Source organism: Megalops cyprinoides, chromosome 2 (assembly GCF_013368585.1).
Source record: "Megalops cyprinoides isolate fMegCyp1 chromosome 2, fMegCyp1.pri, whole genome shotgun sequence".
In the NCBI taxonomy this organism is placed as follows: domain Eukaryota; kingdom Metazoa; phylum Chordata; class Actinopteri; order Elopiformes; family Megalopidae; genus Megalops; species Megalops cyprinoides.
This window is the reverse complement of record NC_050584.1, coordinates 35,781,560-35,795,008: the sequence shown is the minus strand read 5'-3', so window position 1 is coordinate 35,795,008 and position 13,449 is coordinate 35,781,560. Positions and strand designations below refer to the sequence as shown.

Below are 13,449 nucleotides of genomic sequence, written 5' to 3'. Positions count from 1 at the left end.
GCAGTGTGCAAATCTTCATAGTGAGGGGTAAATTAAAATTATACAAATTGAGGTATGTGTCAAAATAAGCATTGTAGAGAGACATATATTACCTCCAGGTATGATGCATAATATCTGGCCTTGTGTCACTAACAGTGAGCCTAATATGGATCTAAGTGACAGAAACTGGTTTATGATATGAGGAATGAGAGCAAAATAAAAATGACATTCTGGGCATCTGTGAGAAATGTCCGTTTCTGCCACCTGATACACTTCTGCTCTGTGAGCTGCTTACATATAAATTGGTGGGATAAGGTGGGCAGGGAAAAGCAGAAAGTTAGAGATAATGAACATGTCTATAAAGTCCAAGGGGCAGAACTTCAAATTGGATTACAGTCGCTCAACACAAATAGAGCAGACCTTTACAACAAGCATGTCAGGTTTATCCAGCTCCAACCTCCCCAGGCTATGACCTGAAAATTAGAGCTTTCAGAATTATGAATGATGTGGGGTATGGTGCATATGGTGCCTAATACTGAATGATGATGAGAGCTGTACATGGCACTGAGGGCTTATGTGCAGAATTAGAAAAAAGAAGCACATCTTTAGCACAATCAGGAGAAATGCATCATTGATATGCTGTACAATACAGATGAAATTCACATTCTCATGTTTGTGCTATATGGAATAACTTTTTGTTCCCTCATTAAATTGTTTCCTGGAAATAAATGAGTAGACACAGAATATCAATTTGAAAAATGTTCAGACTCGTTCATAAATATTTCAGACGGTTTTGCCTTCTGGTTTGGGCCCGGTGTATTCATTTGCATTGAGCTGCGCCACTGAGCTGGTACGCCTCTGAACAATGCAATCCCCAGGTGGGCTTTGGGAGGCCTCGAGTAAGGAGCTAATAAGTTGCCAACCAGGGCTGGTTGAATAAGTTTAGTCTACCAAGGTTTACGTTGTTTATTTTAGTATGAAAATACTGCCCTCCTATTCTGTGAATTATTTTAGCTGGCTTCCAGACACAGTTAAAAACTAAAGACACAGAGTGCAACGTTGGTTACTATTGTTACATAACTGATTAAAAGCTTTATATAAAGTATTAAAATTAAACGTTTCAGACATTGCATATGCTATGCAACTGCTGTGCTGGAGATCAGTTTTCAACAATAGCTTTCCCAACCACAATGATTAATGAATTATTGACTAAATTACAGTAACTGTAAGTAAGCATTTTGAAATCCACAAAAGTACAATGTTAACACTGGAAAGCCTCAATATCTGATGAAAATATTCAGTGACATTTTGTTTTCTACATACAATCCATTCTGCCTGCTCGACCTTGTTTTCGATAGCCGTCTATTTCAATATGAAACTATGGATTTTAAATAGCGACCCATTTCCTTCATCTGTTTACATTCTGAAGATATTGGAAAAAAAGTGATCCACCAAATTCTTCCTGGAGCTGAACTGGAAATGAAATAAATCTGCAGATTAGGCCTGTGCGATATGACCAAAATCTCATACCCCGATACAGATCATTTCATATCCCAACAACAATACATATCACGATATAGCACATTTTCTGTAAATTCAATGAATAAATAGTTTATATAAAATGAGCACATGGAAAGGCCTATTTCTTATTACATTTTGAATTATATACTCGACAAATAAAAGGCAATTAGTCATATTTGATTATTTTTCTCCTTTTATTTACAACCTTTGTGCAAATTTTCAATTAACCCTTCCGCCTGTACGGTCACACCGGTGTGATTAGCCGTTTAGCGCGTATGCTAAATCCAGTGCCATTAAAACACTAGATTGGAAAAATTCTAGCTAATTTTAGCTTTGAGGAAACAGCGATTTAACGTTAAAAAAAATATAGCAAATGCTAACTGAAAACTATGAGAAACTTTAATATCGCTAATGAAAACACAACAAACCATGTAATGTAACATGCGCACTACATAGCATGAAAATAAGCATGTAACAAAATATAAAATATTAATGTATAAAATATAAAAAGGTGAATAGAAAACACTTTTCAACTATAGCTCTGTGTCACATTCAGTCTCCTCCATGTTTGTGTTGCCTTCATGCAAAATTCCTGCCTGCATCCCTGCCTTGTGGAAGAACGCAAAGCCTCGTCTAAATGAGAAAAAATATTGCCCTAAAGTGTGTGATTTGCGACACAATGAAATAAACGATAGAGCATAATATAAAACGACAGACATTTTTCTATCGTTACACAATATATATCATCATATTGCACAGCTGTTACGAGGGGGTAGTGTCTCACTCACACACCTACACACGTATTCTTTTGTTTTGGGTTTTTCTTTTGGCACCTGCTGCTACGTCATCACACAGCTGACGGTCCCTCGAGGGGTGGGGCTACCACTGGTTGCCTTCATAGGAGCTCCAGGTGATCAGAGGTGGTGGAGTTTGGCATGGGAATGGCGGCAAGTTTGAAACGAGCATGTGGTTTGCCTCCAAAGAAAAGGAGGGTCCAAGCTTGATCAACTCGTGGGCACGAAGCCGAATCAGTGTGTGAGCTAGCCATGAAAGTAATTTAAGTTATGCGCATCTTGGTTGGTAAAATAAAAAAATAATGACGGCACGCCAGTGAACCACACCGCGACAGACGCCAACGCCATCCACGTCCTCCCACGGGTTGAGGGATTTCTTTTTGCATTCTGCACGGTGGGTGCTAACCCTTTTAGGAAAAAAAAGAAAACTAAAAATAAATAAATAAAAAATAATAAAAACAAAACCTGAACGCCTACAATGGCCGCGGAGCTGGCCGCCACTGCGGGGCAAGACCGAGCTGGCCCAGACTGACACCGAGAACACGGATCCGAAGGCAACAGGTAGGCTCCATCCCTTCCGAGGGCCAGCCGGTGCCAGTTTTATTTTGAATTTTTTTTTTTTTTTGGTGTACATTTACACTCATGTCAGGTTGCAGCCCTACTTCCCGTACACACTACATAACCACGAGCCAGGGAAATAGTGAGTTTGTAACACAGCCCTACTGCAGATTTAATTCTAAAAATGCCCAAAATATTAAGAGTTCATTATTCCCCTTAGCTTCTTAATAAGAGGCCTTTTGCTGTTCTACAGTATATGCTATGGTCTACAGGCACCAAGTCTGTTCTATATATATTCTAATTCATAGGTTCCCCGTCTCTCTTTACCACAGCAACATACATAGCTCAGTATAGCTAGGTATTTACTGGAAGCAATCTAGGTTAATTACCTCGCCCAAGAGCACAACAGCAATACCCCAATGGGGAATTCAACTGTCAACCTTTGGGTTACAAGCCCTGCTCTTTACCACTAAATGTTCTAATTGAACATTATTTTTCAGGTCCAGCATCCCAGCCACTATCTGGAGCATATAAATGCAGGGGCATGCACAGACTTTATGGAAGGCAAGGGCTCAAAATTAAAAAGGGCATTGACTTAGCAAGGGTTGATCTGGCAGGGAAGGGCACTTCTTACTTGAAGACCAACAAGACATTGCCCCTAGCTCCGCCCTCTGCACGTACCTCTATGAACAACTTTTACACAGGTTAAAAATACAACTAATAATATGACAGTATTATACTGAAATGAAAGCACAAACACCTCTTTGGTGATTTATTTTATAAAGAACAACAATGTAAGGACCCCAGCAACACTCAGAGCTGTGCCAGTATTCTGTATTACTTGGAAATGCAAAATACTTTTTGATTCCATTGTTCATGAACACTAAAAGGTATATATTTTTGTATTTCAAATAACAATGTTACCAAAACGCTATCATCTAATATAAAAGCTGAAGAATTAAGGTGAAAAATTATGTTCCATTTTTATACCATATCAATCCATTTAAGGGAGTGCATAAAAGGAGAGCAAAGAGGAAATCAGAGTTTTTAGCAATTATAGTACTGTGACAAAAGCACCTGTGACAAAATTAAATTTATCTGTGACTTTATCCCTTCAGTGTCTGGTGGTAAAGTTACCAGAATTATGTAATATTTTCTATAATATGCATATAAAGAATGAAAGGCCATTTTATGACAAATTAATGAAAAACAGCATTACTGGACAATCAAACTAACTAATGTAAATTAAATTTTTTGGATATACCACCATCTTATAAAGCAATACAAATTTAGTGCTGTTTAGATGGCCTCCCTGCAGGAGCAAATAAAATGCTCACCACAGTCTCCTAGTTTCTGTTGATTACTCTCCCTTATTTATTGTCCTGTGACTCTTAACATCTCATGCCCTGATAAAAAGGGGAAACATCAGTCACAAACCCATAGCACAACTGCAGACTGTTTTCAAGCAAAAAACAAATACCAGATGCTATACAAACAGGAAAAAAGTACAGCAGAGTTTTGGGCCACAAGTAATCCACATATCCATCAATCAATATTTTCAAAATACTAACCCAGACATAGTCTGATCAAAATGTGTGTTCATCTGTTACATCTGTTACACCTTGCCACATGCAAGGGGTGTTTTCAGAAAACTGCACAGAATGTCAAAGGCCTCTATGACACTGCAGTGATTACAAGCCTCACTGCTTTAAATATGCTCATCGACATATTAGTACTAAAGAAATAATGACATCCTTTCACGTATAAATAGTATTTAGTCATTGCTGTGTCTGATTTGTTGGGTTAAAATGAGAAATGATCATTTTGTTTCTAAAAGGGATGGCTGTTTCATTGATGAGGTTTTTGTTAATCACGTTACTGGCTGTGAGCAGTCAGTCACTAGTTCAAATGTTTGGTTTCTTTGAAGGTAAAATCATATTCATTTACGGTTTTGGCTGATTAAATATGAATAAATGGATCTTCAGTTACATGTGTCTTCAGTATAATTTAAAACAACTTCATATAAATTTAGACAATTACGTCTTGCAGTTAATTTGCAGTTAAGTTAACAGTTAATGTCTGTAGACATGCAATGTCACAACAAGCACAGAAGTAATGTAATAACATAGATTTTAAACAACATTTTAGATTTTAAGATTTTAAACAGTCACCCAACATGAGTCATTGTCACTTGCTTTTAACAATTTCTGGCTCAATCCTGGGTTAACTATTGAGGAATCTAATCACTATTTGACTTCCACTGTAATTAAAGTTACAGATATAACACAGAAAAAGACAAAATTGGTAACTGTCCTTGTTTTAGGGCTTTATTAATATGCAGGAGCTGATGATATTTAGAAACTTAAAGGAAACTACTTTCTTTTTCAAATAAATGGATGTGCCTGTGACAACACACACTTTAATAAAACAATTCAAGTCGTTCTGTAGGGTTGCTGTGGGCTATTTATGAACTGTGTACAGATAGGAATCTTTCATAATGCTGTTTATAACAGTGCAAGGTTATTTCTGATCTGGAAAGATGAAAACACTGAAGCTGACAAATCTCTCAACATTTCACAGTTCTGAGAACTTACCCTGAAGAACTGCGAAAAATGTTCAGATTATGACTGATGTGGTACAAAACAATCTGAGAGAATTATTTATTGGCTCATGTTCAAATTTAGCTTTGTGGTGAGGTCTGCCGACCACAGAGCTTGAAACTGTAAGAACTTCATTCTAGTGTTCTCGACACAATACTTGAAACTCAATAAAACATGGCAAGGGTGTGGGAGGTGAGACACACATGGTACCACTATTTCATTTATATGATTTATATTCACATTATTGTTTAAAACATAGGAAACAGGACTGAAGATGGGAGTATACCTCTTGACCTTTGCAATGTGATGATGAAGATGAAGATGATGGCACATACTACTGAAATGAGAACAAAATGCTTACTGAATTATAAAATTCAGTTTGAACTATTTTCGCCAAATACTTGATCAACTCAGCTAACATCTTATCCAACCTCTCAATGATACATTTTTTGCAAATCACTTAAATTACCATACGCATCTAGCAGACCTACATTTTGTTTTTGGGAAAGCACAGATTAAAGTCTGGGCTGTAGGATGGCTAAAATGTTTGCTTTCTTGTGTACTGTACTGTATAAAATAATGACTGTTCTGTCTTGTTAAATTTATATTTAAATTGACAGCAGACGTTTGATTCTCAATATAACCAAATAGTGTACCTCCAGTGAATGTATGCTTCACACTATAATCTCTCTTTCAGACCTATGATTAGCCTAATGATTGGGACAAAGCCTTTCTCTGCAGTTTTTTTTTTTTTTTTTTTTTTTTTTGAACAAACAAACGAAACCAGTTGTTTTACAATGCACTTTTGAAGTAACTGATTTTCGTGAAACACTCTTGGCTACCCTGGTGACATTACCATTCCCATTCAGTCAATATTCACCAAACAGCTATAACGCAGACATTTCCAACCTTCCAGTCTGTTCCACTGACATGTTCTACTTACAGAGAAAACAGAACATGCACTAGTACAATTAACAGCTTGAAATTTAGAACTCCGTCGGGGATCACATGCTTTAATTTGACAGGATGTGTGCCACCTGCAGGTATCGCATTAAAAGGAGTTTTTGTTTAAAAATGGTTGGATTATCCTCTTGAGCTTTGTGCTACATATTGCATTACATGACTGATTATGCTTATTACAACTTCAGATCAATGTTGTATTCTCCCTAAAAGGTGAAGCGTTATTTATATTTGGCGAATTTGAAACAATTATATCAGTGCATTACTCGACTTGGGTGAAGAGAGTGAAAAGATACAAACACAGAGCTATTTCCTGCAATGTTTTTGAGCTAACGGGGGGTGAATTGGTGTATTTCAACAACACAAACCAGTATTTTGGCTTTTCGTGGGATAACAATTTAAAACCGCTGATATATATGCGCTGATGCAAATGTGTAAATATCACAGCCAGCAGTTAAAATGAAAACGTCGCTGTGGCTGAAACATATACCCGTAAAATAATGCGCTATCTCTTGATACTCACAGCACTGCAGGTAAATAAACCTCAATGTCCAGGGTCTGTCCTGGTTTTTCCTTGTGATTTTAAAAGATACTGACGTGATGTAATTTTCAGAATTGGGACTGCTGTGGCAAATTTCCTCCGCGGCGGTCGCCATCATTGCGTTCTCCGTCTTTCCATTAGTTTACGCCTGGGATGCAAGCATACTCAGTCGGTAAGCGCGTGCATAGGAGGGAAATAAGCGACTGCGCTTTTGAAAGAGACAGTGAACGCGCTTCAAAAGGAATTGCAATCGGAGTTTGAAAGTGCCTGAAGGCTGATACGAGCAAGAAAGAGGCAGCACAAAACCCTACACAGTCACAACCGCTCATTTGCAGTGCGTATCAGTATGACTAAAATTACACTTATCTTCATGTCATATTTTGAAGCAGTTTGTTCAAGTCGCCACTGCAGATATGTAATCGAAGGTTTACGCTAGCGTTACGCTACAGTCCAGCGCTGAATTGTAGCATCCCCTTCTTATGGTGAACCTACCCAAATACACGATGAATAGCTGTACACGTTGTACAGCATACCACGTTATACAACGCAGCACTACAGCACATTGAACACATTCTGCTTACTGTTCAAATTAGTAGGATGAAAACATTTAATTGCGTGCAGTGAATTGACACTGAATAGTGCACCTACAGGGTGTTACAAAGGAAATTAGGAAATCAGGCATGGATCAGATCCATTTGGGCCATATTTAACTTATTTTATACTTCTACTTACTCACTTCTAAGCACTTTAAGTATGTCCATCTTAAACATCATGACTCACCCCTAAATATACAAAATTACACACCAGTATTCCCTCATGGAACTTTTAAATTTATCAAAGTTTGAACAGTCTTAGAAAAGCTAATTCATAGAGCAAAGCACACACAACAAAGGGACATTTCATCATAAAGAAGACACTGTTTAAATCATTTTATAGGCCTCAAAAAGTGAATATAAATGGAAAATAGCAAAGGATTAACAAATCTTTACTAGATACCATTAAAATTTTAAAGTCCACCCAGGGGGCGTTGTCATGAGAAGCAAGGGACCTTGTTCAATAAAGTCCATTTTGTTTGCATGAATTAGTGACTGCTTATGCACAAGCCAGTAATTATGTTTTTTACTGACAATGGGATTGCATCAACAGAGGCCTAACCAGAGAGGATAAATGCAATTTAAATCAACTGAAAAGTATTCTGTCTGAAGAACATGAGGCCTTTTTACACCACATGAAAAAAGCAAATTGAGTCACTTTTTCTGCCAGTGTGAAAGTGAGAACAAAACATAAACACACAAGGAAGGCAAAGTAGGTGACTTAGGTGTGGACCACCTCCCTAGGTTGTCTGAGGTGAATCCCCCTGCTATGCTCAGAAGGTAGTAGATATGAGGGATCTGACGTCACATACAGGGGGAAACTCGGACGATAAGTACCTTTCATTGAGGTTCTATGCCACTGTGCTGATGTGTGGAAAATTGCAAGAGAGAAGTGGAAAATTGCTAGAGAGAAGAATAATAAAGTGACTGGGGATGGATTTAAATTAAATGACAACTCTGAGACTTTAGAAATTGCAGCATTTGCATATATTTGCTGTCATCATATATTTGCTATGCATTGTCAATGTCAAAGGCCAGAATTATGGGATATAACTCATATTGTTAAATATGATTCATATACATACATAAAATAATAAAATTTTATCTATGTTGTTTGCAGTGGTATTTGCCATAATCTGTGATACCAGCAACAATACCATGTGAGCATCTGTATACAGACATAGGCTTCATTCCAGTTCTCTGATCTCATTCCCTGCCCTCTGCTTTCTCAAGTCCTCAGTGAAGATCCCTCTGCACTGTGACCTCACTTACACGCCCTCATCACTCACTGCTGTCTGTGGGATTGAGTAATACACTTTCATCATTCCACCAATGCTGGGGTTTTGCTGTAACTGCTCATCAGAGAGATTCTCTGTCCCTCTCCCACTTGCTTGAAATGTACAGGGCCTATGCACCGAGAGATGAACTCCTGATCCTTGAAATGAACCATGAGGTCATGTAAAAACTGTGCTGAACAGAAGTGTATGTCTGCAACTGGACCATTATTTCTATCCCCACACGGATCCCTACACTTTGTTTTGAAGAACAAAATTTGAAATTCATTTTGGTGTACCATGTCAAAGCCCAGAGGAGCAGAGCCATATTTCCCTGGTGCTTTGTGCACTGAGAAAGAGAAAAGCACCTTGGCTACTTTTACTGGTGGCTGGGGTTCTAATTCAAAAGAATAAGCAGTTCACTGTTAAACTATGAAAGACTGAATGTTGGTATTTTTTAATTAAGTCATCAGTGACAACATACTGAATTGGTTGCAGACAGGTCAACAGACAACAGTGATGTAGCACAGTTAAATCAAACATTCTGATGGAATATACCCTCATGAGTTAATCTTTTCTAAACTTTTCAAAAGACTATGGGCTAGATTTAAATTAGTGATTAGTGATTGACATGACACAGGAACAAGCAGATTCAACAAAGACTAGTTATAGAAAGCAGATAATAAAAGTCACTGCAGCTAAACAATACGCAGCTGTATTTTAGTAGCACACATCCAATGAAAGCATGTTACTGGAAAACAGAATAAAACAAGTTTTCTGAAGATAAGACAAACCATGCTTGTTCTTCAAATTGTCTGTAGTAAATTCAATGTAATTTTTAATAGACTGAATTGCAAAATACTGTTTTACTTGCCACATATTCATATTCATCTCATTGATGCATAAGCATCAAAGCCAAACAAGAATTGTGATGCTGTCCTCAAGAAACATCTATTATAACTGCTCAATAAATCCTGTACACATTTTGTACAGTTTTACCAATGACAATGTAATTTCAGTACTTTAGGCTCTGGTCCTGTGATTCTTTTGTGAGAAGACAGGCTGCACAGCACAGACAGTGCTTCCTCCATAAAAGGCAGAGGTCAGGGTTACAGCAGCTGTATACTATTGCACTACAGATGCAATTCTGAGACACCATTCTACCTCAGACTGTGTGTTGCCCTAAGCACTTAGCAAAAACTTGAAAGCAGTGATGGATATTATGAACATCATCTGATCCACGTCCAGTCTACACACTTGTTTCAGTAGCTGCCTACCAGTATGCTTGATAAACTTGTTGATTAGCATTTAATTGATGACAAAAGGTGCTTAGTTGCTTCTGTAGAGATTGTTACATTTCTACAAACCTGTAAGAAAAGGCTGATAAATTCATGATCAAGATGATGCATGAGCGTTTATTTTAGAACTATGCTTTTTAAATTAGCGTATTATTATTTTTTTTTTCCTTGATTAAATTAAACAACAAAAAGAAACAAAGTACATATTTATAAACTGAAAATGCACTGGATGAATGATTCCTAAACATTATACAAGAATTATTCATTTATACACATTAAGCCATATAACCATTGTCAGCAACAAATGTAGGGCAGATCAGATATTTAACGTCTCGTATACATGAAATTTTTTTTTTAAGTCTAAAAATCTTAATCTTGTTCACAATTAGTACAGAGCCAACACTTTTTACTTTTCAGGATGAAATACCATGCAGGCAGAAAGTAAAAAAAATAAACACATATATTTAGGTTTTTAGTTTTTAGTTTAATTCCTTGGCTTTTTCAAAATTGTCTTGTAAAGAATAACCAAAACAGCGCAATTTTGCTCCTCACCTAAATGGTTATATTAATTAAAATAATTAGACAAAGAACGCCTTACACCTTTATGTGTTGGAGTGACCACATATATTCAACCATAATTAACTAAAATTATAGAGATTATATAAAATGTGTTGAATTTGAGTGAGATTTTTCCATGTATATTCATCCTATTAACAACAACGTTTGATTTTTTTTTTTATGGCTTACGTGTCTTTGCATGAAGGTTATTTGTTGTTTTTTTAGATGTACTAATTTAATATGTACATTTATGTTTATGCTTATCCTGGATTGTCTGGGTGTGGGTGATTATCTTCTAGGCTGTATGTTACAACTCCTGAAGTTTACTCCTACAAATTTATTAGATGCACTTTGAACTCCTATTTTGTAAGTTGCTCTGGTTAAGAGTGTAATTAATGAATGAAGAGTGTATCTGCGCAATGAAATTAATACATTTAAATGTAAATGTGTATTGTTTAACTGCTCCCTTAATGTAGCAGGATCTTATCGTTTTTAAGTTCAACTATTTATTTCTCAACCATAAACATTTGATTCCAACCACTGAGAAAAACAATCAATCCAAACCAAAAGCCAGCAATTCTGCATTTATTGCTTCACCAGATCATATAAATATCCAATAACATCAATAACACACATATACACACACATTGTACGAATTCTTGTGAATCTCATGATTTGTTGCATTACAGCTGAAAATGTACAGCTACAATCACCATAATATGAAACCAATTACATTTTTGCAGAGAAAAAAGCTGAAAAGAGATTTTTACATTAGAAACCACACAAACATTCTGTATCGTAACCTTGCTAATATTTACAAACATAGGCACACAGCAGATGTATCCTTCTTCATTGAAGGAGGACTCTCCTTGTTACCCTGGAATACTACAACATTTTTAGCACTTTATTCTGTGTCTTGCATATTATGTACATCTGCCATACGTTTTTAAATAGTGAAATCTGAGTTCCAAAACATTGCAGAAGATCAAAGGAGAAAGCAAGGCCTTACATGCAGAAAACTGTAGCATTTTGTGACTATGGTTGTACTGATACTCAGTTTCATACATTTTTATAGTATCATCAAAACAGTCCATATGGGAAATCTAATAATCAGATCACCAGCAACAAATGGGAACATCCCTGACCCACGAGGTTACATTTTAAAGTTTAATACAAGTATTTGGTAACTCTTTATGATAAGCAGTCAATTTATTATTGGAACTATACTGTAACAATTGTCATTTGTGCTACTATTTTTTCATCTAACTGTAGTTACACAGTGATGATGGAACACAAGTTTAAGGTCTTTGTAGTAACATACATTATCCAAATAGCCACTGACAAATCTTCAACCCTCATTTACACTCTTAACCCAACTCCAAACCAACATTAAACCTTTATGTAATTATATGTCAAATAATAGTGTGTATTTGCATAGCATGTGTACATTGCTTGTTTACTTACACTTACATTTCAGCAAAGGGTTATTACACAGGTAAAATGTCTAAATAATATAAGGTGTGACCACATATTCTGAAGTTACCATTCAATATTTATCCATATTAAGAGCATGAGAAACATAAAAATCATTTTGTGAGCTGATACATGCACAAGAAAAGTTGACTCAGTTCTTACCCACAAATTGATATAGTGTTTATATATATATATAATATTGTCATTCGCTTCAATTTCATTTCTGTAAGACGCTTCATCAAATTATGTCTAACCAGAGATGTGTTCTCAAATAAGTGCAATGAAATTTTCCAGTAAAATGCACATTTTAAAATACATGAACAACAGACATAAACGGTAAAAAGTCATAAATGTCTGACAGATAGAACAAGTATTCCATAGAAATAGTCTCAACTCTCATTTTGATAATACCCTACAGCCACAAAAATCAGTGAAATTAGTGCTGGTGTTAGGAATAAAAGAACACTTAAGGACACACCTTGAATTCCAACAAATCTATCAATATATAGCTAAGATTTTACAAACCAAATATTCTTACAAAGCAAACATTAAGCACTTTAACCACATCTGATAACATTCGATTATCACAGGAAACAGGCAATTAGCCATCAGTTAATACTTTACAAATTGGAAATTCATTAAGTCAGAAAGTCTCATTAAGTATTTCACATCTAGTCTAGAATTCAGCCAAACTGCTAATCAGCAATTATAAACCTGGTGCAGAAGTTGTACATTTTAACAGGCAAACCAAGCAAAAATAAAATCACATATGGCATTAGGTTTACAATATCTGATTAGCAATGGGTTTAAGTTTAGATTAGTCTGGCCATTAGTGCAAATTCCAAGAAGATTCATGCAGTAAATAATAGACAAAACAATTCAGATAACCTTGTTTCTTATTTGAGTAATATTTCTTCTTTACTTGATTGTACAAAGCATAACATATAAATACTGTACAATTTCAAGAAACAAATCTATGTACTTAACCACTCCAGTCAATTACAAAAACATTGAAGAGTGCAACAACATCCAAGATGAAAGTATGCACAGTATTGGCACAGTAATATTTTATTGTCTAAAGGTACAGTGCAAAAGAAGAGATTATTCATCTCTGAATGTAATACAATTTAGAATCAGGGTCTTACAAAGCCATGTTGTTGCTTGTACTGACATTAAGACCTTTGGTTTAGTACCTTTAAGTGTTATTTGTGACAAACGTATGCTTTGGTGTGACTGTACTTCATTTTGCTGATATTGATTTATCTCTGATTATAGCATTGTACAATAATGGGCACATAGA

At 36.0% G+C, this 13,449-nt stretch overlaps 1 protein-coding gene across 3 annotated transcripts in view; it reads right to left on the bottom strand.

Moving 5' to 3' along the window:
* si:ch211-51h4.2 overlaps window positions 1-7,414 on the bottom strand; it is a 122,871-nt gene extending 115,457 nt beyond the window's left edge. For all 3 annotated transcript variants that reach the window (XM_036554964.1, XM_036554955.1, XM_036554972.1), the window contains exon 1: window positions 6,936-7,414. In XM_036554964.1, the coding sequence (XP_036410857.1) occupies window positions 6,936-7,071 (136 nt within the window). In that variant the 5' untranslated portion in view covers window positions 7,072-7,414. The remainder of the gene's footprint in view (window positions 1-6,935) is intronic.
* Between the last annotated feature and the right edge of the window lie 6,035 nt (window positions 7,415-13,449).